General features: G+C 38.2%; 1 protein-coding gene across 8 annotated transcripts; it reads left to right on the top strand.

Moving 5' to 3' along the window:
* The first annotated feature begins 33 nt into the window (after positions 1 to 33).
* On the top strand, positions 34 to 25,955 carry nompC (no mechanoreceptor potential C). 8 transcript variants are annotated; one of them, XM_036369408.2, is made up of 17 exons: positions 34 to 1,869; positions 2,719 to 2,820; positions 8,772 to 8,873; positions 11,058 to 11,174; positions 13,432 to 13,524; positions 14,615 to 14,828; positions 14,941 to 15,236; positions 15,308 to 15,610; positions 15,682 to 17,109; positions 17,165 to 17,701; positions 17,777 to 17,983; positions 18,039 to 18,732; positions 19,094 to 19,192; positions 21,317 to 21,546; positions 23,072 to 23,200; positions 23,698 to 23,806; positions 24,276 to 25,955. In XM_036369408.2, exons 1-17 carry the CDS (start codon positions 1,480 to 1,482, stop codon positions 24,560 to 24,562), a joined length of 5,337 nt encoding a protein of 1,778 aa, XP_036225301.2. In that variant the 5' UTR covers positions 34 to 1,479; the 3' UTR covers positions 24,563 to 25,955. The 8 variants fall into 8 exon arrangements, with proteins under 8 accessions (XP_036225301.2, XP_036225302.2, XP_069963204.1 ...); XM_036369409.2 differs by lacking the exon at positions 21,317 to 21,546 and adding an exon at positions 20,808 to 21,019; XM_070107103.1 differs by lacking the exons at positions 19,094 to 19,192; positions 23,072 to 23,200 and having other exon boundaries at positions 23,698 to 23,815; positions 24,273 to 24,508; positions 24,701 to 25,955.

Below are 25,955 nucleotides of genomic sequence, written 5' to 3'. Positions count from 1 at the left end.
ACCATTTCGAAAACAATCTACTCGTATAACTGTGAAATGCAAATCGGCAAACTTTTTTCATATCTCAGTCACCTTGTGAACTTTCCAAATTTATAATTTCGGCGTATGCAAATTACTTACACTCGCTGGCGCTATGTGCGCTCCCATCGTTAATAGAGCTAAATATAATAAAATAAATCAGTTGTAAATAAGATAATGACGCATACAAATGTACACAAAGCTTGAGAAAAGGGGCATATAAGTAATCAAATATACTCGTATGTTGTTTACATTTCATTACAAGTTAAAAATATATATTGTAGTATAAGTTGTTATCGGTCTCTGTTTGTGCTTGTCTATATGTGAGTTTATTATAAATAAATATGTATGTGTGTGTATTTAATGCTACATTTGAGACGCTTTCATTCAGATCTTTAGATCTTGATCTTTGTGTATAACACATCAGCACAATTCTTTTAGAATCTGATAAGCCCGTATCAATCTGAACGTTTCAAAGGTTGCTTTTTATGTGCATAAGTTATATGTTTCCGATACTATAGCTTATAAAAAACTAGTGAGAGTGTTAACTTGATCTAGTATGTAAGTGATTTGGTTGTGCATGCAAAGCAATTCTCACTTGTGCATACAAGAGAGCTACTCACGAGAAGTAGCTAATTGAGTGTGGCGGTATGCTAGAACGATATGGGCACGGCATGCTCCAACATTTTCTCATTTCGCTGCCTCTTCTCCACATATTAACACATAATAAACAATCAACAAATGTAAACAAACAAATCTTGACGGCATAGCGGCTGGCGAAATCAAACAAGTTGAAGCGGCTTCAAACAAATGCAAGGAGCCAGCACTTCCATGGCGTCTTCCGTTACTGCGCAAGTATTCGTCATGTTGCTAAGGTAGCTTCCGGTCACATGGCTTAGGCGCTGGAAAGCCAGTTTGCCGAGGTTTACCTGAGGCAGGATTGAGCGTGAAAAATCAGAAAGTCGGAGTCGCTCGTTGCAAACGGTTGGTTTTCAAAAATTTTCGCATTTTGCTTGGCATACTGACTGAAGGATTAAGTGATATCAAACATACTTGTATGTGTATGGTATATACTAAAAGCAGCAGTGTATAGCTTTAAGTGCAGTTATGGGACTCAAATAATGAATTCAAATTATTTAAAGTTATTTGTTACATCTTTAAAATAAATACAATAATCTTTAAAGGAAAATAAAATAAGTTATGAGTACAAAGAAAAGATAAAGCCTGATTTTGTACAACTGAAGAATCGTAGTGGTTATTTGCTAGTTGTGATAAAAGTGAGAATTTTCGTTGTGTAATCGCCTCCAAGTCAGCTTAAGTAGAAATTGCAAGCAGCCAATTCACAAATACAGCGAAATCGTTTGCGTCTGTATGTGTTGCGAATGTGCAGCAAAATGTTGTGTTCACCAAAATGAATATTTCTTGTGCTATTGATAAAACGGTTTAAATTTGCAATACACAATGTCACTACCAGGCAAACGTGGTGGGCGTGGCGGCGCTGGTGTAGGCATTGGCCGACGTACGCCTTCGAATGTTGCTGGCGCGGTCGGCGCGAACACGCCTGAAGAATCGACCACTGCCAGTGAACGCGCCACACCGGCCAGTAAAGCCGATTCAGATCAGAAGGACGACAGCTCTAGTAATGGTGATAAGAAGGAAACTGAGGGCTTTCCAGCACCGAAGCCACCGAGCGCGGGCGCTTCCATACGCGACACCACGAATAAGATACTCGCTTTGGCGTTGAAGAGCGAATGGACACCTATCGAACAGGAACTGAAGAAACTGGAGAAATATGTGGCGAATGCTGGTGAAGACGGTAATCACATACCGCTGGCGGGCATACACGATCCGGTGAGTTTTTTAGCATGCATTTCTTCTGCTAAAGGCGCTGTAAGGGAGACAAAGAGCCTAAAAGTCAGTTCGATGGCGAACGGGCCACGACAAATATTGCCGTTACTTCGTGCTAAACTTTTTCTAGTAACAAGACATTAACTGAACGATAGGTTTACCATTTTTATGACATAAAAAATGAATATTTAAGTTTCACCGCTTCTGCAGTGTCACTGTCGCGAGCAATTTTCGAATACAATATCAATGCATTCAATAAAAAGGGTTGTGTGGCAATAAATTTATTGACTATTGGTTGGAGTCGTCGTTTAGTCGCTGCTGTTAGCAGTTGTGTGTAATGAAAAAGGGGAACTGAAATGGTCGCTTAACACGTTAGCTTCGTAATTTGTTAAATGCTGTTCGAAAATGTTACTTTTACAATGCTTTTAATAGTATTAGTTCTATATCATGAAATGAGTGTTCACAGAAGCCTTTTCTGTTTAAGTACTCTATGTTGTTCTTTCATCCGTATTGTATTCCTTTTAAGATAAGATGCAAATCTTTTTTGAACAAATCTTTTTAAAAATCCGTGAACATATTATATTTTGATAAAAATTAAAAACTGTGTAGTCGAAGTAAACATAGAAAGACTGGGCTTTTGACAAAGAGTCCACATGGGAGTTTCTGCGATTCTAACAGCCGGGAAATGTGAACCATAATTAACGATTTTCTGCGCCGGAAATTCGAATCCCACCTAGTCGGGATCTAGCTATTGACGCCATTAGTTAGGACCTTGTATGATCATTCTTAATATGTATTTAAATGAAAACTTAATTAATTAATTTTTGTATTAATATAATAATTCTATTGTAGAACACTGGCATGACACCGCTCATGTTTGCCACAAAGGACAACAAAACTTCAATTATGGATCGTATGATTGAGCTGGGCGCCGATGTCGGAGCAAGAAACAATGTAAGTCAATTTTGTTTGTACTTTAAAGCATAAATTCGACTTCAAGCGTTGCAAAAATACAATAGTTGCCACTAAAATAAACTTCAATTGAGGGCTACAAATATTTCCATGTAACCCAAAAAAGTAAATAAAAAGGAAAGTGGAAAAAGAAAAAAAAAAAACAAAGAAAGGTGAAATTGTGTCAAATCGATAGCGGCCGCGTACATAAATCTTAAAGTGCGTACCAAACCGCATAAATTAATTTGGCGAACTAAACGCGGTCGTCGGTCGCAACGCTTCCGCCAAGGCGCGCTCGCCGCATTGCCCCTCGGCGTAGCACCAATGCCGCTGATGTTTCTATGTGGTTTTTGCTTTTTAGTCTACATAGTCTGGCTAATAAGATGAAAATAAGTAGTTCAACAAACTGCAAACACACAAATAATTACCTAATATACATACTTCCAAATATATGTGTGTGTATGTGTAAGTCTAAGTCACACGCAACATTTGTTGCAAACGTCACAACGCGTTACGCATCGCAGCCGAAGTAACTTGAAGGATTTTCCCAGATTTGTACGCTCTTTGAGTGAGCTTTTGGGTGTCTCCGCGACCCGCAAAACACTTAACCGCACACTTAGCATACACGCATGAAGAAGGAAACTTAAGGTTTGGACATATTTACGCGGATATTTGCAATTTAATACTCGTCGACGCACACACACACGCTTTTCGCAGCAATGTTCTATGCATCTCGCTTTTTAATATTATTAATAGTGTGGATGCGTGTTTCTTCTGCTCAGCGGTTTTTATCAAGATGACCCAGAACCACGTGCACTTTGTTAAAGATTTTCATACAAACAATAACAATAACTAAAGTATTAAGAACGCTAACAAAAATCGGTTATATTAGTAGGGCACTAAACTTAGGTGACTATATTTTTCCCGGCAAAATCCGGGACGGTTTATTTAGTCAGCGATATTTTCCATATTATAATTACCTGAAAATCGCGACATATAATGGACACAATTTTATTCAATTCATTTTTCTTTTTGTAATTTCAACGCCCGGTATAGCAGGGACGAATGGTCAGCTATCCCTAAACCTATCTGGAATATCTTAGCGTTGCTTAAATGAGCTTTTTTTATTTTGCTGTTCTATAAACTTTCCAATTGAAATTTCGAGTTAAAGGTCAGCGATTTGCCTTCTTAAATAAACCCGAAAAAAAGTAAATGAAAAGAAAATAAAAAAAGCCTTGACCTAGATTCAACTCACACTGACTCCAAAAAGTAAGAAATTGCCGAAAATTAATAAAAGTAAATAAAAAGCCGTTAAGGATGTGAACTAAAACGGTAGCGAGCGGCAATTTTTGCGGCTTTGAGCAAGCACGAAAGCTAATAAGTTGACCAACGAAACCGGTACGCCGCTATCAAAGCTTTTACGTGTTCATACTTACAAACGAGTGTACATTTTCAGAGCAGCTGGAGGAAGTAATAATAATTATTTGGTACACATTATATCAAATGCCTCTTAACATAGAGGTACTTGTAAAAGCAAAAAAAAAAAAAAATATGGCAAAGTCTTAAACGCTACATTTCAAAGCTGGTGTTCACGACTGAAACACTGTAGTCGCAATTTAAGCTTGGTAAATGTGTATTGCTTGTATACTTGACAAGAAAAGGTTTGGCTATCACTGAAGGAAATCACTTTTTAGGTAGTGTACTTAAGTTATGATCAGAAAAGACGGGGTTTCGTTGTTGTTTATCAGCATAAAATATGCTTCTTTGAGAAATATTGCTTTGATTGCAGTTCTTCTACGGGTATATGGTAAATTTTGGCTCCACTTTCAGGGGTTTCGTTGTTGTTTATCAGCATAAAATATGCTTCTTTGAGAAATATTGCTTTGATTGCAGTTCTTCTACGGGTATATGGTAAATTTTGGCTCCACTTTCAGGGGTTTCGTTGTTGTTTATCAGCATAAAATATGCTTCTTTGAGAAATATTGCTTTGATTGCAGTTCTTCTACGGGTATATGGTAAATTTTGGCTCCACTTTCAGGGTTGCCACATCGTCGTAGCGCACTTAACGGCCATTTCATGAAATTTTGAATTAAATTTTTGAAAATTTCATTTCGAATTTATACACACATACAAATTTATGGATCTCCGAACTGTTTTGATCTTCGTAACCTTCAAAAAATATGCACAAATGTACTTTTGACCGATTGCGTGCACTTTTCTACCTGCTGCGGTTAGAAAGTTGCCTGAATGTGATTAGTTATAAGTATATGTATGTGTGTTCGTGTGCTGAAAAATTTTTCTATACACTGGATTATTAGTTTTCGCAATTTGATTGCCCACTCAAATGCAATTATTATGAATTATTATTACAGTAAGTAAGGCCTCTATTAGGCAAATGCATTTAGTGTACGACTAACATACAAAATCGCGTAGGTTCAAACCACGAAGGCATTGCATATAAAAACCTTCGTAGTAGCAATATATAGCAGTAAATTAGTGGTGACTCGGCCCAATTTCTGTCAGTTAGTAAATGGCACTCTAATATTATTTTTTAGATTACTCCTAACCACACGAATAATTACCGTGTAATGAGCTATTTTAAGCTAAATTACAAATAATCGCAATCAAGTATACAGAAATTAAGAGATTTCTAACATTTGAATGTTTTCAAAGCTTTTTTTTTGGCATAACGATGTAAAATTCGCCCATTTAATTAACTGGCTGTTTGCAAATATGTAAAACGTGCTTGTCACTACCGCATTTAAATAGTTGAATCATTGTTAAAGTAAGCTGAGTCCCGTGCATTAATCAACGCGCTATAGAGCCAAGGGCACCTTTGTGGTCTGTCATTGAAATGTTCGCTTAATCCTTACTTGCTGCCCTAACTTTTGCATATGACACTCAATTAACCATTAAGAAATAATAATAAAGTATCTTAAAGTCACAGCCTGCCCTACATGAGAGTGGCAAAAATTTCTGCTGACCTTAGTGGGTGTGCTAATGTGTGCTTCTACGTATGAGCTCCAGCAACAATGACTTTGACTTGCAATATTAACACCAATTTTAATTACTAATAACAAACACACACATTTATATATTTATACACTACCACACTTGTGCGCAAGTTAATTTCCGCACTTCATCAAAATATAATATCACCATTTCGCAGTGTTATTTCTATTGTCGCCAACTTTGTGTACTAATGTGTGTATGTGTACGTACGGTTTGCTTTGCAGGAACCGGAAGTCGTAGAGTTTCATATCATTACAACAATATTTGTCCTGCAATGCGCTAGTGACCAATAATGCCCACGCCGCCAATGAAGGCAGGCAACATACATGTCAGACCTCATTTTGGGTTGTGTTGTAACGATTTGACGTTCTTCGCTTGATGCTAGGAGTGTGGGCAACCAGCGTTACAATATTTGGGCAGTGCACTGCGTCAGTAGTGCGAGTCATTCACGGCTAAACTTAGAGCTGACTTCAATTGCTGTAAAAAACTATTTGTCAAAGTAATTTAAGGCGCTTCTACTAAGTTATCGTACGTTTGCTGTGCTAAAATTGTTGACAGCTGCAGGGCGGAAAATGTGATGTGGCATTTTCTGAGATATCATCACACGGTCCTTATGTTTTCAGTCATTATTGTAATTTTTTCTGAGTCACACCTTGCAATTTGCAAACAGCATAGAGCGCTTTTAACTAGCATATTGCATAAATTACGGGGCAGTGTGTTAATCACACATAAAGAAGGCGTGTGCATGTGGTTATGTAATGCTGGGGGGCATTTTTACCAAGGTTTTTAATAAATGCCTCTGACATAGCACTATTTCTACTTACGTCACCAAATTTCAAACGTAAATGAGAAGACATTTCAGTACTTGTTTCATTAGACTTTCTTAAAATTTTGTCTTACATTGTTTTTCCTTTTCAGCTATTTAAGTTTATGAGCGCAGACGTATACGTATATAAAAGCCAAAAATTGCTATCTAAATTAATTACATTTATAACAAAAACTATTAATACTATACTTTTTAAAAAACCTCGGAGAAGTTCAGTTCAAACGGAGCCGAAATGTATGGCATAAGAGAAATCGCCTAATTTTATGCAAAGCTTTATATACGAGTATGTATTGTCCAACATTGCGATACTAATTTCTAAACAATTTGCTGCACCGCAAGTATAACCAATAAGAGCTTCTATGCCATTTCTTTCAAACCCTGCTACGACGAAATATAAGACAAAAGTCGCTTTTGCTCGCTATATGTATGATATGTATATGGTGTATATATCAACCATGTTATTCAAAAACCAAATAAACCGCAACAAATAAACGGAAGCGCGAAATTTTCTACCATATTTCACAGAGCGCAGAAATGTTGCTTTGCTTTAACCTACTTCTAAGCGCAGTGAGGTGAAGTGTTGAGGTTTCGGTAATAACTACTGATTGGAATAGATATTGGGGCTTTCAGCAATGGCGCTATGAAGACATAGCATATGTATAAATAAGAAAGCCACAATTATTGCGCTGAGTATAAAGTTCATTGGCCTATAAAGAGCATGGCATCGAGTTAAATTATTTCCAAAAATTTACTATTACTATTGAGAAAGTATTTGAAGCTCATTATTGTAGTGCTGATATAAGCGATACAATTGTGGAAATACTACTTCAATTACAACGGTGGAATTTATATTTTTAGTCTAAGAACCGGAGGTATAATACCCTTACTTTGACCGGTCAGTTTGTATTGCAGCTATATGCTGTAGTGATGCGATTCTTGGGAGATTGCACCATTGTCTTCGGCAGTAAATCATGCCAATTTTCATGAAAATATCTACTCAAATGAAAAAGCTTCCCATACAAGCATATTCATAGCATATTCCGAACGCGCAGTCAGTATGGCAGCTATATGCTATAATGGTCCGCTATTGGGCAGAAATGAGCAGCTTCTTGGTGAGAAGAAGAAATGTGTCAGAAATACAGACAGTATATACAGACGGACATGGCCAAATCGACTTATCTCATCACGCTGATCATTTATATATAATAAATACTTTATTTGGTTTAGAATGTTTCCTTTTAGGTGTCATAATTATTTTGACAAACTTAACACACCCTGCTCAGGTTATAAATATGGGATTCCATAAGATTTATTAAGCTACACTTACCAAAGAATTTAACACGCAGCAACCATTTCTGGTTTCCAAAGTGTTAGTGTGGAGACCCCATGTTTTTGGAAACTCCTATATGGCAACACCTTATTTTGAATATGAGCCACACAAGTATGTATATTAATATATGCATATAATATTCTTAAAATTAGCTATTTACTCATACTAGTCCTGTTTTAAAACTAAATTATATGACAGTCATATGTTAGGGCTGCCAAGAAGAAAAAGAAATACGACCACACACGAAAGCATTTCAAATTCTGCGAACTAAAACTGTTTAAACGAAAAACTAACTGGACATTAAGCGCATGAGCTAAAGCAAAAACAAAAACACAGTTTAGAAATGCATTAGTTTTTGTTATTACAACAGCTGCACTAAATATCCGGTAGTAAATTTGCGAACAAAAGCAGTGAAAGAAAGTCAGGGTCAAATTTTATGCATTCGTTGCATGCCCCAAAGCATTTTCTAAATACGTGTATGTGTGTGTGAGCGTCGCAAAGCTCTAAGAAATCACAAAGGTGTGTGCTATTAGCCGAGCCATTAAGACGCCCAATATAAACAAAGCTCAAATTATGGTTTATAAATGTTTAATAATTTGTATGTATGTGTACTTTGAGGGTGTGGAAACTCATATGAGTAAAAATGCTGTTTTCGTGAAACTAAAGTAAAAGTAAAGTTTCAATTAACTAATCAAATGCCACACTTGTTTATATGTATTTAATTTTTTTAGGTGACAGTAATTGTTTTCACACCTCTTACATGCATACTTTCAATTCTCTTTGCAGGACAACTACAATGCCTTGCACATAGCGTCAATGTACTCGCGCGAGGATGTCGTCAAATTGTTGCTGAATAAACGCGGCGTGGACCCGTACTCCACGGGTGGTGTAAGTATTCCGAGTTATGAAGTAACGCATATATATAGTATGCAACTGTAAATTGCATTCAGGCAGATATGCTTTCACTTGCATGCCCTTAAAGTCATATATAAACATAGAACTGTGTGCGTGTATAAGTAAAATTGGGGTGAACGTGTGGGCAAGTATGACCGTATTGGAAATTCCTGCACGCTCAAATACGTAAAGGTCAAGTAGCATTGTTGCACATGGCAGGTGGCTCAAATTTGAAGCAGCAGAGTGCTATCAACAAGAAGTTAACAGCATGCATGCCCACCTCACACACACCCACAAATATGCGACAAATATAAGGCCACACGAATTGCTCCTTACGTTCACGTATTCCTTCTAATTCACATGTGGCGTGCAACTTTCACTTACTTGACCGTAACTTGCTTTTGCCTAATTGCAGCAGCAATGACGAAGGTCGCCTAATTGTGATTGCCTAAGTATTGGCACGGCTTTTGGCTTTTGCACTAGAAGCAAGAAACTGTGTGTAATTGATAAGTTTGTTATGCTCAAAGTCAGCAAGTTGTGGGTGCCTAAGTTTTACATATATTTGTATATATACATACTTATACTTGTGCATTATGTGAAGTGCATTTAAGTCATTGGAGGCCTTCAACTCTTCGATATCTATTTCTATATACTCGCAAATAAAGTTCCACCAGACTCTTAACTATCGCGGCTTATGACGCATGCATTGCCGTCTATCAATAAAATTTGCTCGAATATGCTCGATCTGGCCCAAATCGATATGCATACCGCACCCAGCTAAGAGCGCTTGTCACTAACCCTCTCTGTGGTATACATAAAAGAGTGCACAGACTTATTTTTTTCGATAGATTTACCTAAATTACTTGCTACGCCCACTATTATTTTGTTCTTCGCATATTTGTTGTGAGTAAAAATTGCAGAAAATAAACAAAATTTCAGTAACTAAGCAAAAATTTGTGGGCAACCACCACCGATTGTTAGAAAGCATTTATTTTAATGACTTTCACATATACCGTTACACACACAAACACGCATAGAACTACGAAAATAATGCAGTGTCTGTTGCTTCAGAGATTTGGTTTTTGCTTTTGTTGTATTATTTTTGAAATTATGTCGGTGGAGTGCAACAGTATATCGGTTATATGTCAGACAAAAATAGTAAAGCGCTGTTTAGCCCCTTCAAATGCCACGGTATTTCTGAATACGAGACATGGCTGGGCTGTAAGCATTTTATTGAACTAATTTTAATTATATTCCAATAATATTTATTCTTAGTAGTAAAGGAAGGTATCATAGTCTTTCAGTGACATTCTCCATGCAGATGTCATTTGAAACATAGAAGTTTTGCAGATTGTCAACCTTATAAGGGGAATTTATAATACACAGAAATAAAACTGAGAAATATTAAAACTTTATTAAATCAAAATTGAATATTGCACTTAGTTTTAATTCCAACAGGGCTTACAAAGCTGTCAAATCATATAAATCATAGCTACAGTATGGGCCGATTATATATGCCGCGTTTCTTCGCACAAGTGCGCAAAAACCCTCATTAACATAAAATACTGGCTGCATTAATTATTCGAAATGATGACAAAAAAAAAAAATTCTAAATTTTTGTGATTTGAAAAGAAGCGCAAGAGTCAAATAAAGTCTTAAGTTCTGTGCCTTACGATCAAGCCTTCTGCGCCCTTCTCTTTCAATCAAATTTCCATTTAATTTTAATTGTCTGCTTAATTTAGCAAAATTAGTGTTTTCTCCATCTCACGCAAATTTAGTTGGGGGTTCACTGTACTTGAAATTAGTTGCAGCAACTGCTATTGAATGGCATGCCTAACTTTAGAACAACGTTTTGCTGCGATTTCCATTAGTTCCCCTTCCTTTGTCGCTTTTTTGTTCTTCTTGTTTAATTTTCACACCCATAATCGAAGATTTTCAAACAAATTTGTAGGCACTTGAATTTATTGCCGACAGTCGAGCAGTTGCATTCGTGACTGTCGAGTAGAGTAGCTCTAAAGATTGCTTAGTTTTAGTTTTAGTTAGTAAGGCTTATACAACTTGATATTTTTCTTAAAAACGTGATTTACTGAAACTGAAAAAAATCAGCAACTCCAAACTAATTTTTTTTTCAGTTATAATAAACGAATTTTATTTATTAATATTTTTTATTACGCACAGTCTCGCACCCAAACCGCCGTGCATCTGGTCTCCAGCCGTCAAACGGGCACTGCGACGAACATATTGCGCGCCTTACTTGCAGCAGCTGGGAAAGAAATTCGCTTGAAAGTAGACGGGGTAAGTAAATAATTAAAAAAGGCTAAAAACTAAGTATACACGCATATGAATATTCCCTAAATTTAGTAGCAGAAAACTGTAACTTAACAGAAATATAAGCGAAACTGTGGAAGTATGTTAAAACGCATACACAAGTTTTAAATTAATAATTTTATTTGGTCACCAAAACTGCTCAAAACGCATACATGGTGCAAATGCATACAATTGGGACATCAGTGCGTATGAGCGATACAAAAAAATCAACTCAACAGGGAGCATCGATAGCAGCAATAAAGCGTGTTTTAGTTATGTCAATAGTTCACAAAGAAATGATAAACGTTTCGGGAGCCCACACCTTTTTTAACAGTATATACTAAGTATGTGCCTCCATCCTCCCAACCCAGCTATGCTGAGCCAGCGTAGTCGTAGCCAACCGCCAGCCGTGCCACTCGGTACCAACGTAAACAAAAATGTAGTAAACGTGGCAGCAACGGAAATAACCAAGCTAGCAAGCAAACATACAAATAATAACAACAATAACAAAATCATAACAAATGCGCTAAAAGCAAAAATTTGGGCAGCCTAAGGTATTATATGCGAATGAGAGAATATGAAACACAATGCCAAATTGTGAAAGGGAAATGGGGAGAATTTGAAAGGCAAGCAACATAAAAATGCAAATCCATAAATAATTTTATTGCATACACAAAGCTAATGAATGTAGCACAGCGCGCTACTCATGCAACTCGATCGATGCGGAGGCGCGCACACAACTCTTTGAAAAGCGCCAAAAAATACGAAACACAAGTGAGACAGTGACAAGATTCCAGGCATGTCAACTTGTAAGCGATTGCAATGCAATAAATTAAAATTCAAATGTGATTCATTGCATACAGATTAGTGCAACACGGAAGTACACTTGAGTGCAACAAAATTGTAGTACCATCAGTAAATAATGCCCATTCTATTTAATTCATATTACATATACCGCATTGAGATAAATGACTAATTTTTGGCGCTTCATAAGAAAACTTTAAATTTGCAAATATAATAATTAATATTTCTAGGTAAACACAAACACACATATAAAGTTGAAAACTACAAACACAACATATATAGAAATTCAGTAAATGCCATAATTTTGGCCGCAACTGTATATTGCCTACCATTACATTCACAACTGCAAACTATTTTCTACTTTACCGCCCAACCACTTAACGGTAAACTTGGCTCTGTTACATATTATATGATGACATGTGTTATACTCGTATAGGTGTAGGTTTGTATGGAGACTCTATCCATTCTCCAAATATCTGCTTGGCACGCAAAAAGTTGTTTGTGTAAGTGAATACGAAAGTGTCTGCGGCAATAAGTTGGCGTCGGCGAAGTTTGTAAGTTGAACTCTTTATGAATGCAGCAAAACTCCCAGGCCTGGCGACAAATGAGTTCAACTTACTATACCTAACGTGCTAAATACATTACGAGTAGATATGTATGTTGTACAGATAGCTACAGCAGACAGTCTCAGGCAATAGTAGACTTGTTAGAAAAACTATTATAGTTTCCAAGTAACAATGACATAAACACGCACCTTGCAACATTTCCGTAGACACCATTGTAATGCGTGGAAAATGCAGCATACTTTAAGGCGCAATTCAATTACAGCAAAAAGAAACAGACGAAGAATGCATTACTACGGAAATGTTAAACAAACGGCGTCTGAAAATCGATAAACCTCTCTTTGGCGGGGGGATACGTGGTTTTCGCTATGGGTATAAAATAAAAATAAGTACGTTTGTATAAAAGAGGTTATACATATACTGTTGACAAGGCATTTTTGAACAAAAAAAAATCGAGTACAGCGATTTCTCTATATAATTGTAGAGCACATTTATTTTAATTAAAATATAGATCAAATGAAATATGAATATTCATTTTGATTAGAAAAATATGTTTGAAAAAACTCTGGCGAAACCGGCAAAGCCGACTCTAGATAAAACTAGGGTGTGGCTAAGTTCACGCCCTCCACTCAAACAATGCACAGTTGCAAAGATATAAAAGTATTGTGCCAACAGATACATATGCAAGGTATTGAAATGTAATGTTTTGAAATTCCAAATTGATCAAAATGTTGTTAAGCTGTTTTTACTTTTAGCCACAGAAATTAATAATATTGTTTAATATACTTGTAATATAATTATTTTTGCTCCTCACGTTTTAGTTATGTATCCACATGCATACAAACCGATTTAATATTTATTTCTTTTGTTTCTTGCAGAGAGGCAAAATCCCGTTGCTGCTTGCGGTAGAGTCTGGTAATCAATCTATGGTTAGAGAGCTGCTCTCAGCTCAAACGTCGGACCAACTGAAGGTAAAGCATCAAAAAACATAGCCAAACAGCTATAAGGATGAATGTATGTATGTATATTAATTTTTAGTTATACATAGTCACCTTGACTTGTCAAATTGTCTAAAAATTTATGGTTATGCTAATAAAGAAACTAGTTTTTGTAACTAAAAACTAAAAAGTTAATAAAAACGTAACCAAATCGGCATACTCCCTACGAAAGAACTCGCATTCGTCGCTCTGTTATGCACTGTTATTTATTGCAACCATGCTTGCACGCTTCACTCGGATCGTCCGAGCACACGTGTGGCAAGAAAGGCTATGCACGCAGCGCCAGTGACATTGACGGCCGTTGCCTGCCGCAAACAAGAAGTGGCACGCGGTCGTGGAGTTTGATATGCAGTTGCAAACTCTGGCTGGCACTTTATTAAGTCATTGCGCCAGAAAGTATGCACCGTTCAGACGGCAGCACTTCAACTTTATAAAAGCAGTTGGTGTTGCAAATTAAAATTTTCACTTACTTATGCGTTAACTAAATTGCTAGCGGCGTGCAGTGGGTCACGACAGTTGGGCTGGCGGTCACAGCATTGCATTTGCGCGCAGTGAAATTATTGCTCATGCGAGGAATTCCCATGAACTAATTTTAAGCGAAACTTTTTTCACTGCCGATTCAATTTTATCATGCGGTTACGAGTCACGCAAGCCGTCTTTGAAGACTCATGCGCTTCATTGGTTTCTTTCAAATTAACATACCCTCTGTTGGCCATGTGTAACGGTGTCAAAATTTAATTTAATTAAGCAAATTTAATAGAACTCTTGGTTGATAAATGCTTTTCTTTATCCACCACATAGGTATATATCACATATATACGTATTTCCGTTATCCACTTAAACGATGAAGGCCTTATAGCTCAAACTTCACCTTCACATTCAACTTGGCTGCACCGCAATTTGCATATAATTTACTAAAACTATGTCGGCAACATATGCTGCCACGAATATCAGTGATTAAACGATTTTTTTTCTCACTTTTCACTTTTCTAATTTTTGAATTTTTTTTTACCTCTGGTTTATCACTGCCTGTAATCGGTAACCTCCCTTTCACTTTCTGCAGGCAACAACGGCTAATGGAGACACGGCCTTACATTTGGCCGCCAGACGACGGGACGTCGATATGGTTCGTATACTCGTCGATTATGGCACCAATGTCGACACACAAAATGGCGAGGGTCAGACGCCTTTGCATATAGCGGCCGCCGAAGGCGACGAAGCTTTACTCAAGTACTTCTACGGCGTGCGAGCTTCTGCGTCCATTGCGGATAATCAAGGTGAGTAGCGCACTCATCTTTGCTATCACCATTATTCGGCTTTACATACATAACCTTAAATTCTATTCTATTTTTACGATGTTGTGTGTTTGTATTGTCTTCTGACGGGCAGATCGTACACCGATGCATTTAGCTGCTGAGAATGGCCATGCGCACATCATTGAAATTTTGGCGGACAAATTCAAGGCGAGCATCTTCGAACGCACAAAGGATGGCAGCACGCTGATGCATATCGCCTCGCTGAATGGCCATGCCGAGTGCGCGACGATGCTCTTCAAGAAGGGCGTCTATCTACACATGCCAAATAAGAATGGCGCGCGCAGCATTCACACCGCGGCCGCTTACGGCCACACCGGCATCATCAATACACTCCTGCAGAAGGGCGAGAAAGTTGATGTCACGACAAATGTGAGTATCATTTGCTAATGGGTGCTAGTAATTCTTAGAAATATGTCTCACTTTACGATTTGCATTTGCAGGAGAATTACACTGCACTCCACATCGCCGTTGAGTCCGCGAAGCCAGCTGTCGTCGAGACATTGCTGGGCTTCGGCGCCGATGTCCATGTCCGTGGAGGTACAATGCACGAAACGCCGCTGCATATAGCTGCACGAGTTAAGGATGGCGATCGTTGTGCCTTAATGCTCCTTAAGTCCGGAGCTAGTCCCAATTTAACTACCGATGATGGCCTGACGCCGGTGCATGTTGCCGCGCGTAACGGTAATCTGGCAACGCTGATACAACTCCTCGAAGATGGTGGCGATCCACTATACAAATCCAATGTAAGTCCAATTTAGATTGCACAATATGCGCGTACGAGTATATGGATAAAATATAATTGAACTTTTCGCAGACTGGCGAAACATCGCTACATATGGCCTGCCGTTCCTGTCATCCCGAAATCGTACGTCATCTAATCGAGATGGTTAAGGAGAAACATGGCCCTGATAAAGCTACCACATTTATTAACTCAGTGAACGACGATGGCGCAACCGCACTACACTATACATGCCAAATCACCAAAGAAGAGGTAAAAATACCCGAGTCCGACAAGGAAATTGTTCGCATGTTACTCGAAAATGGTGCAGACGTAACTCTGCAAACGAAAAATGTTCTGGAGACTGCTTTCCATTATTGTGCCGTCGCTGGAAATAACGACGTTCTGATGGAGATGATTGCCCACATGAATCCCACTGACATTCAGAAAGCTATGAATCGACAGACATCGGTTGGCTGGACGCCGTTGCTAATCGCCTGTCACCGCGGGCACATGGAGCTGGTCAACAACCTTTTAGCGAATCATGCCAGAGTGGATGTGTTCGACACTGAGGGCCGTTCTGCCCTACATTTGGCTGCCGAACGAGGGTATCTGCACGTGTGCGACGCTTTGCTTACCAACAAAGCGTTTATTAATTCAAAATCACGTGTCGGTCGCACGGCGCTACATCTGGCAGCGATGAATGGCTTCACTCATCTGGTGAAGTTCCTCATCAAGGATCACAATGCCGTCATCGATATATTGACACTACGCAAGCAAACGCCTCTCCATCTAGCCGCAGCTAGTGGACAGATGGAGGTATGTCAGCTTCTACTCGAGCTCGGCGCTAATATAGATGCGACCGATGATCTGGGCCAAAAACCCATACATGTCGCTGCGCAGAATAACTACTCTGAAGTGGCCAAATTATTCCTACAACAACATCCATCGCTGGTGAATGCCACCAGTAAGGATGGAAACACCTGCGCACATATCGCTGCAATGCAGGGTTCAGTGAAGGTGATCGAGGAGCTAATGAAGTTCGATCGTTCTGGCGTGATATCGGCTAGAAACAAATTGACTGATGCCACACCGCTACAACTGGCGGCCGAAGGTGGACATGCGGACGTGGTGAAGGCGTTGGTGCGTGCGGGCGCCTCATGTACGGATGAGAACAAAGCTGGCTTCACTGCGGTACATTTAGCGGCACAGAACGGTCATGGCCAGGTATTGGATGCGTTGAAAAGTACCAATTCTTTGAGGATAACCAGCAAGAAATTGGGACTGACGCCGTTGCATGTGGCAGCCTACTACGGACAAGCGGACACCGTGCGCGAGCTATTGACGAGCGTGCCGGCGACAGTGAAATCTGAACCTCCGACCGGACAAAGTCTCTTCGGTGAGTTGGGGGCGGAATCTGGCATGACACCGTTACATTTGGCAGCATTCTCGGGCAATGAAAATGTGGTGCGACTGCTACTGAACTCGGCTGGAGTGCAAGTAGAAGCGGCAACGACAGAGAATGTGAGTTCTTGATATATCTTCATAAATAAAACTTGAAACATTTTTTATTACGCAGGGTTATAATCCACTCCATTTGGCTTGCTTCGGTGGTCACATGTCAGTGGTTGGCTTACTTCTGAGTCGCTCAGCAGAACTCCTCCAATCGACGGATCGACATGGTAGGACCGGTCTACACATCGCCTCCATGCACGGTCACATACAGATGGTGGAGATTCTGTTGGGTCAAGGCGCAGAGATAAATGCAACCGACAAAAATGGTTGGACGTCACTGCATTGTGCTGCCAAAGCCGGCCACTTGGAAGTTGTGAAATTACTATGTGAGGCAGGCGCCTCACCAAAGTCGGAGACGAACTACGGTTGTGCGGCAATATGGTTTGCCGCTTCCGAAGGCCACAACGATGTGCTGCGGTATCTGATGAACAAAGAACACGATACATACAGCCTAATGGAGGATAAACGGTTTGTGTACAACTTAATGGTTGTCTCCAAAAATCACAACAACAAACCGATACAAGAATTTGTGCTGGTCTCGCCCGCACCTGTCGATACCGCAGCGAAGTTATCAAATATCTATATAAACTTATCAACAAAGGTTGGTGTAACGGAGATAGACATACGTACATTCACAAAGGTTTGAACATATAATTTCATACAATCTCCCTAATAGGAAAAAGAACGCGCCAAAGACCTAGTAGCCGCCGGCAAACAATGCGAAGCAATGGCAACCGAGCTGCTGGCACTAGCTGCCGGTTCAGACTCGGCAGGCAAAATACTTCAAGCCACTGATCGAAGAAATGTGGAGTTCTTGGACGTGCTCATCGAAAACGAGCAAAAAGAAGTTATTGCACATACTGTAGTTCAACGCTATCTGCAGGTAAGTGTTTCATAAGTTCAAAAGCCTAAACTGTTCATCTCTTATATACATGCAGGAACTCTGGAGAGGGTCACTAACATGGGCATCCTGGAAAATATTGCTACTCTTAGTTGCATTTATTGTATGCCCGCCTGTTTGGATTGGCTTCACATTTCCGATGGGTCATAAATTCAACAAAGTGCCTATTATAAAGTTCATGTCCTATCTCACTTCGCACATATACCTAATGATTCATCTAAGTATTGTGGGCATTACGCCCATATATCCGGTGCTACGGCTAAGTTTGGTCCCCTACTGGTACGAAATTGGGCTACTTATTTGGTTGAGTGGCCTACTTTTGTTCGAGCTGACAAATCCATCAGACAAATCTGGATTGGGATCAATTAAACTGTTAGTGCTGCTATTGGGTATGGCCGGCGTGGGCGTGCATGTGGCCGCGTTCGTCTTCGTCTCTAAACTATACTGGCCAACACTAATCTATTGCCGCAATCAATGTTTCGCATTGGCCTTTCTATTGGCTTGCGTGCAAATATTGGATTTCCTTTCGTTCCATCATCTCTTCGGGCCATGGGCCATCATCATTGGGGATCTGCTTAAGGATCTGGCACGCTTTCTGGCGGTGCTCGCAATTTTCGTCTTCGGATTTTCCATGCATATTGTGGCACTAAATCAGTCATTTGCGAATCTAAAGCCAGAAGATTTGAGAGGCTTCGAAAAGCGCAATCGCAATCGAGGGTACTTCAGTGACGGTAAGTGCTTTGTTCGTTGGTGTTTCGTGTATGTAATTTCATGTGTTTCATAAAATAGATTTTGGTTTTTTGTATGAAGAAAAGTGTCTTTGTTGGACCTCCACTGGAGCCACTTTTCAAATTTATCTAATTTTTATTGAAATTAAAATACTGTATGGATAAGTATCTATCTTGAAGGTAACACAAATCGTTGCTTTCAAGTTAAGAGTCTCAGTTATAGCTTGCATGCCGAACAATTACAGACCACTCGTATTAGATGCTCTTGCAGCATTACTACAGATGCTACTTAAAAAAAAAAAACTTTTAAATGTGTTTTCAAACTGAATCTTTGTATTTCTCTTATAATTCGTAAACTGCACAGACGATATGCCCACAGCGCGTCCTCCCCTCAGTTCCGCTGAGCGTTATGTCGATAGTCGAAGTTTATCGAGCGAATTTCGTCGCAAGCATAAAGATGATCGTAAGTTGATTTAGCTAAACGTCAAGAATATGCGTTGCGCTTCGGTGTCGTTGTTACTTAGTGGGTGTGTTTTATTTGTTTTTCCGCCTTCGATGTTGTGTCTACACTTTTTGAATACCCACTTGGGAACGCTCTCTTGTGGCATTCACATAGCTCTGAGAATTTAAGCGAAATTTAAAGGGCATGTTAGCTTTGAGTGGTCATCACATCCCCATCTGTGCATCCTTGATGTTGTGTCTAAATGTTTGCTACGGTTATACACACGAACTGTTTTTAATGGAATGCTTTTTCGATTTGTTTTTACATTCTGTTTTCTACTCCATTCAATCCTGTCTTTGAATTATTTAGCATGCTTACTAACTACTGCTTCACAAAATTGTTTTACTATTCTTTCCAATTATATTATACTTATTCACTTTTACTATATTTTTAGTTTTCTCTCATTTTAAAGCTGTTTGCACTGTTTTCGCCTTTAAACTTTATAAAATTCACTACACTAGACACTTTTACCCTTTTTTTGTTTCTCTCAAAAAACGTTCCGAAGAAATATATCTACGCATTACCCTTTTGGAAAATAGGGACCATTTAGCCATTTACAGCCATACCATTAAGTTGGATTTTTAGAGTTTAGGAATACAATTTCATGATTTTCTCTTTACTGTCATTGCACTCGCTCATTAGTTATATAAAACGCGTTATCGTATTATCGGTTGAATAATGTATTAATTGTAATATTGTGATTTTTAGTAACTGAAACGTTTAGCATCATAAAAATGTTTGGAGCAAATTTTTGACACAACAAAGTGATATCTGCAGCAAATACTACAATCATTTGTTAGCGTTTCTAAAATGCGACACCAAGCACCTGATACATTTTGTTACTAACGATATCATTTCTTTACCGATTTGAACGTTTAACACGACGAAGATGACTTAACTGCAACGGTAGTATGCAGGTCTTCATAACCAATCAGAATCACTCTAACCCTAAGTTGAACAGTTCAAACAAAGGAATTTTCTATATTAATGCGCTAGTAATAAAAAATAAAAATAAAGGACGAGAGTTTGCAATTTATTTATCCAAATTTCGAGTGTTAGAACCTACCATTTTTACGTTTTGATTTCACGACTGTACTTCTTAGAGTGTCTGTATTAATTTGAATTATTTTTCAGTGTTCGCATCTTACATTTTCGGTTATTTTTATTAGAACAATACTAACCATATACAAAAGACGCATGTTGATGTTTGTTTATCCTAACCAATAAGGGGTTCCAACCGCTTCTGCACAAAGCAATGTCGATTTTAGTTACTCGTACCTCAAAACTGTGTAGCTTTAAACGTCAGTGATGCACCAACTCAAACCAAGTTAAGCGCAACGCTGCCACGCCGCACAGTCACTCGATGTCCAAATGCGTAAAATGCCGCTAATGTGTTGTCAATTATTTGTAAACTCCTCATGAAGCTCTACTAACAAAGCTGCCTATTGGCATTTATTCCGATTCCTTTTTCAAACCGATACATAACAACAACACAAATATTCCAAAACCCCCAACAAAAAAAAAAAAAACATTAACACAAAAAAATAAAATGATGTAAAAATGCAAATCTAAAAAGGACCTATGACGCCATTTTTGGCATTCGAGCGCCTCTTCTTCGCCGTATTTGGACAGACAACGACCGTGGACATCAATCCTATGCGCCATTTGCGCCCCGAATGGACCGAGGTCCTGTTCAAGTTCGTATTCGGCATCTATTTGCTTGTGTCTGTGGTTGTTCTTATTAATTTGCTCATTGCTATGATGTCGGATACTTATCAACGCATACAGGTTGGTATCGCATGCAACTTATTAATAAGAAGTTTTTTGTGTTTTTTCTCTTCCCGCCACTTTATCATTACATTAAATAATACAAAATAATAATAATAACAATAAACACGTTGCGACTGTTGTGTGAAACGGAAAATGCTGTTCGACGTATAAACGGATCCCGCCAATGCTGTAACCGACTGCTTGTTGGTGGTGATTTTGTTATATATATTTATTTTTATTTTTTACTTTTTTTTTTAATGTCCTACCATGGGCCATATGTAATTGTATTTGTTTTTGTATTGCGCTGGTATGTAGTGCGCATGCATCCGATTACCTCCTTTGAGTTACTGTTCTTCGCCGTGTTCGGTCAGACGACAACCGAACAAACGCAGGTCGACAAGATACTAAACGTGGCCGAGCCCACTCAGCCATACTGGGTGGAGTATCTGTTCAAAATAGTCTTCGGCATTTATATGCTGGTGTCGGTGGTTGTGCTAATCAACCTGTTGATTGCCATGATGTCTGACACCTATCAACGGATTCAGGTAGTATTCTTTTGCTTTGCCGAAACGGTACATAAAAACTTAACGTCATACTATATACATCAATACTTATGTGATTATGAGTTTTTGTTTACGAATGCCTTGGTCTCGAGCCACTGAAAGAGTATGTAATTTTTAGGGTTCAAAAAAAAAAAGCAAACAAATAGAGAAATCTCTTTTGTAGCCAGATTTGAAATATTTTATTTACTTTACTGTTTACGGTTACTGGCAATATTTCGTAAGCTGCTCTCAATTTCTCTTCAAATAATTATTGTACATATATAACGAAAGCCTTACTATAAAAAAGTCGCAAGCATATTTGTAAAAATACAATGATTTTTAATGCCAAATTTTTGAAAATATTATAATTAATGCTTTTACGGCCTAACTGCTTTCATATCTACCGAATGTAAATAAGCTTAGAGCGCCGCCGTGCTTCATTCCATTTAGGGATTAAGTTGAGCTTTCACATAATTTACAGTAAGTCCATCATTTGCCCAGACTTGCAACTTCCGTTCACGAAAAACCGACGTTATGAGTATTCGCTAAGGCGATCTTAAAGATACAATCAATATTACAACAGTTGTTTCTTTACGATAACAAACTGCTACTTTGAAGTGCTTAGCTTTTCTAATTTTGCTAAATGTGTATGAGCCTAACAAATCGGTTGAATACTAGAAGTATAGAGTTGACTTCAAAATTGTGTTACATAATGCTTCTGTGTGTTCGCTTCGTCCTAATAGAATAGACTAGAAATATGCTTTCAAACAAGTGCCGAGCTTTTAGGCTTCTCATAGATATAAAAAAAAACAAGACTGCGAGCTTTCAGTGTGCGAATACGAATAGATTTAGTGAGTTTTTGTGTTTGTGTTTTGTGTCTTAATATTTGCATGTTCCATTGCATGGCAATAATCTGATAATTTCCTTTATTTATGAATTATTGTGAATTTCTAATATTGTTTAGCTTTCAATGAAAAATGAAAGCTTTCGTTGCTTTGCATAAAATATCGCTAGCTCCTGAACGGCGTGTTTCGAAAGCTTTCATGCAGCAAATTGAGGTCTTATTGCGTTTCGCAGAATTTAGTAAATATATAATGGGAGGCAGCTGGTGGTAAGATCTCGATTTCTTCTCTACAAGCAAGCGAATGTGAGAAAGTTGAAAGCAAAACAATATTAGAAAGTGTTTATATTATTTTAAAAGCTTTAATGCCTACACATACATACATATATGCATATCAATATATGTGTGTGTAATTTAACAAATACTACATACGTTCTTTTTCAGCATAAAATAAATATTTGTTTATTAAAATTAAAAGGTTTACTGCTTCGAAAATTAAACATTGCATATACTATGTTTATTTCTCCCATACACACATCCCATTGTACATATGCTGGAATGCAACACTTCATTTCTACAAACCACATCACATCATAAATGCCTACTCTTTGGATTGCGCTGTTTTTAAAACAAAACCAAAAACAAAACCAAAAAAATGAACAATACAATTTACTTTGAGAAATTCAGGCTCAATCCGATATTGAATGGAAATTTGGTCTGTCCAAGCTTATACGCAACATGCATCGCACAACAACTGCGCCATCGCCACTTAATTTAGTTACCACATGGTTTATGTGGATCGTCGAGAAGGTCAAGGTAAACAAGAAGAGTGTCTAACAGCTGCTCTGCAGGTCTATCCGCCACAACAGCCAATTCTATAGTCTAAACACCAATTTTACCTAAGTCTTTAACTATTTGACCTTTTCCCCAACCCATTTAAAGCAAAATGGCAACAAACCACTTCTTAGTTATTTCTCTTTCCGTTTCTTTTTTTTTGATTTTGTATGGTAAACCACACATTATTCGTACACTATCCTCGTATAGGCACCCTGTATTATGTTCTCTGCACACTTTTATATCGTTCGCTTATACCACGTTTGGCTCACCTATCGCTCGATGTTCGTGTACTTTGTCACTGCTCATACTCATATGTGTTTGTTATTGTTGTTGTTGTCTTTTGTCCTTAACCCCACCAACAAACTCGCCTGGCAACTGCCAACGCCACCGCGTTCGCTCACTACCGATCATCAAACACCACAATTGCATAATAATACGTACATACACGTTCTATACACGCCAACGTCATCGCACAGGCGCGCATGAAGAAAAAGAAGCGTCCAAGTCTGGTACAGATGATGGGAATACGCCAGGCCAGCCCGCGCACGAAGGCTGGCGCCAAGTGGCTCTCGAAGATCAAGAAAGGTAGGAAATGTATGTGTCACTGCAATGCTGCTTTCCAATTTTAGCCCACCAAAACGAGTGCCACACCCACTTCACAAACCAATTGGCAACAAACAACCACAAGCAATTGCGTTTGTGAAGTGTGTGTGCGCTCTGAGCGAGTTTAGCAGCTGCGCGTAGCGAAGTGAACCAATCGCGTACAACAGCGCTGCTTAAAAGCACATGTGGAGCTTCTGGAAAGCTCACAAGGCATACAATTTGCGTATTGCTTAAACCTATATATAAACGTAGTATAGTTCTATACTCAGTAGAGAAGGTAGCTAAATGCCTCTCCTAATAATTCACTGAGAATTGGCTCCCTAGCTTGCGCTAGCTCAAAATTTCGCAACTTCGCTACCAAAACTAAGCACAAAAACTCATTTTATTTTTTTAATCTCGCTTTTATGAAATCAACCATTGCGCAATTCAATAAATTTTGAATGGCCAGTAGACTCGGTGGCTCTATCCGTGGTACATCTCTCACCGCTTGGCTCGCAGACGAGCTTCACCGCTGCCAACCAAAACCGTATTGAGAATGTGGCCGACTGGGAGGCGATCGCCAAGAAATATCGCGCACTTGTTGGCGACGAAGAGGGCGGCTCCATCAAGGATTCTGAAGCTGAGAGCGGCTCCGTTGAAGGTAGCGGTGGTGGCGGTACGGGCGCGCCACCGCCCCCGGCACAGGTGGGCAATAATGTTGCAGCCGCACAGCCACAAGACCAATTGCCGCACGTGTAGAGCGAGCTTTTCTCATTCAAAAACTGCAATCATTGCGCATTTGAAGCACAATACATGGCTACAAACTCATACAGTAGAAAGTTGAAGCATCCAAGCTTGTTACAGTTACTAGCAAACTAATATTCAATTATATTACAGGTTTAAGTCAACAAGAAAAGAATGTTGTTATTGAAATAAGTACGCAAGAATTTGATAAATTACGGAAAATTGTAAGAATAAGGGTTAGCTAGACGATTTAAAATAAAAAAAAACGTTAGCTCTAAATTTGTATTCCAGTCACGTGCTTCATATACTTGTACATGTATAGTAATGTATATGTATACTTTCACGATGTCTACCTTAGATAGAATAAATAAAATAAATAAATGCAATGACGCCTTAAATTCTTCATTAAGATTAAATATTGTAATTGAGTAGTGTAAAATGTGGAAATTAATAAACAACAAAGCAAAAAATGTTTTCCAGTCATGTCTAAAGATGAATCTGAAATAAACGCAGAGTGCGTTGAAATTTGTTGTTTTAAAAGATTTTAGTCCAATTATTTAAAGGAAAAAAAATGAATTTAGTATTAAGCTAATATGAATATCATTACTTATCTGACGAGAAGCATATTAAATACATGATGCCTAAGTAAATATACGAAATATGTAAATATGTAATAATGTTTACATACGTTATGACGTTGTAGTTATATAGTTATATTAATCAACCTTAATTACAACGATTCTTAATTTCCTAACACATTTATTCAGGGTCCCTTTAGATACAAATAACTATCTTGCACCTATTTATCGATCTCGCCATGAACACCGTCGTTGTTGTTTACATATTTTTACAGTTTTATTGGTATATTCTCATTCTATTGTTTGTTACAAAGAATTTTCGGTTACTTAACAGTTTGCTTGAACTGCTCTACGAACAGATCAATTGAGATTTTCGTGGTTCCCACAACAACCGTTCGTTTCCGTCGCTACGAAACACAGAACTGCTTATCGAAATCAGTTTGCCGCTTAAAAAATTTGGTTACAAAATTTAAATTTTTTTTAAAATCGTTTATACTTAATTAATAAATTGTGATGTTAATAGAAAGTACTTGTAGATATAATTTGCAATTGACAGTTCTGTGCACTTTCCATAAATCAAATTTTAAAAAACTAACCCGGCATATTTTATAATTTCTATGACCCTTGCATTTTTTGTACGCATATATCATATACATATCCACACTAGATGGCAACTTATACATAAACGATATTTAGATAATTTACAATAAGAAAAGTAATATATTTCGTGAAATAAATACAAATATTTGTAAAAGCATTAATGTGTAACTATTAGTCACTACATTAGTCTACCAAAGTTCAGTTTTTGTATCAAATTAATTGTGTAACTG

This window comes from Bactrocera oleae, chromosome 3, assembly GCF_042242935.1.
Source record: "Bactrocera oleae isolate idBacOlea1 chromosome 3, idBacOlea1, whole genome shotgun sequence".
Classification (NCBI taxonomy): Eukaryota; Metazoa; Arthropoda; class Insecta; order Diptera; family Tephritidae; genus Bactrocera; species Bactrocera oleae.
The sequence above is the reverse complement of the archived record's forward strand: the minus strand, read 5'-3'. Positions and strand labels throughout refer to the sequence as shown.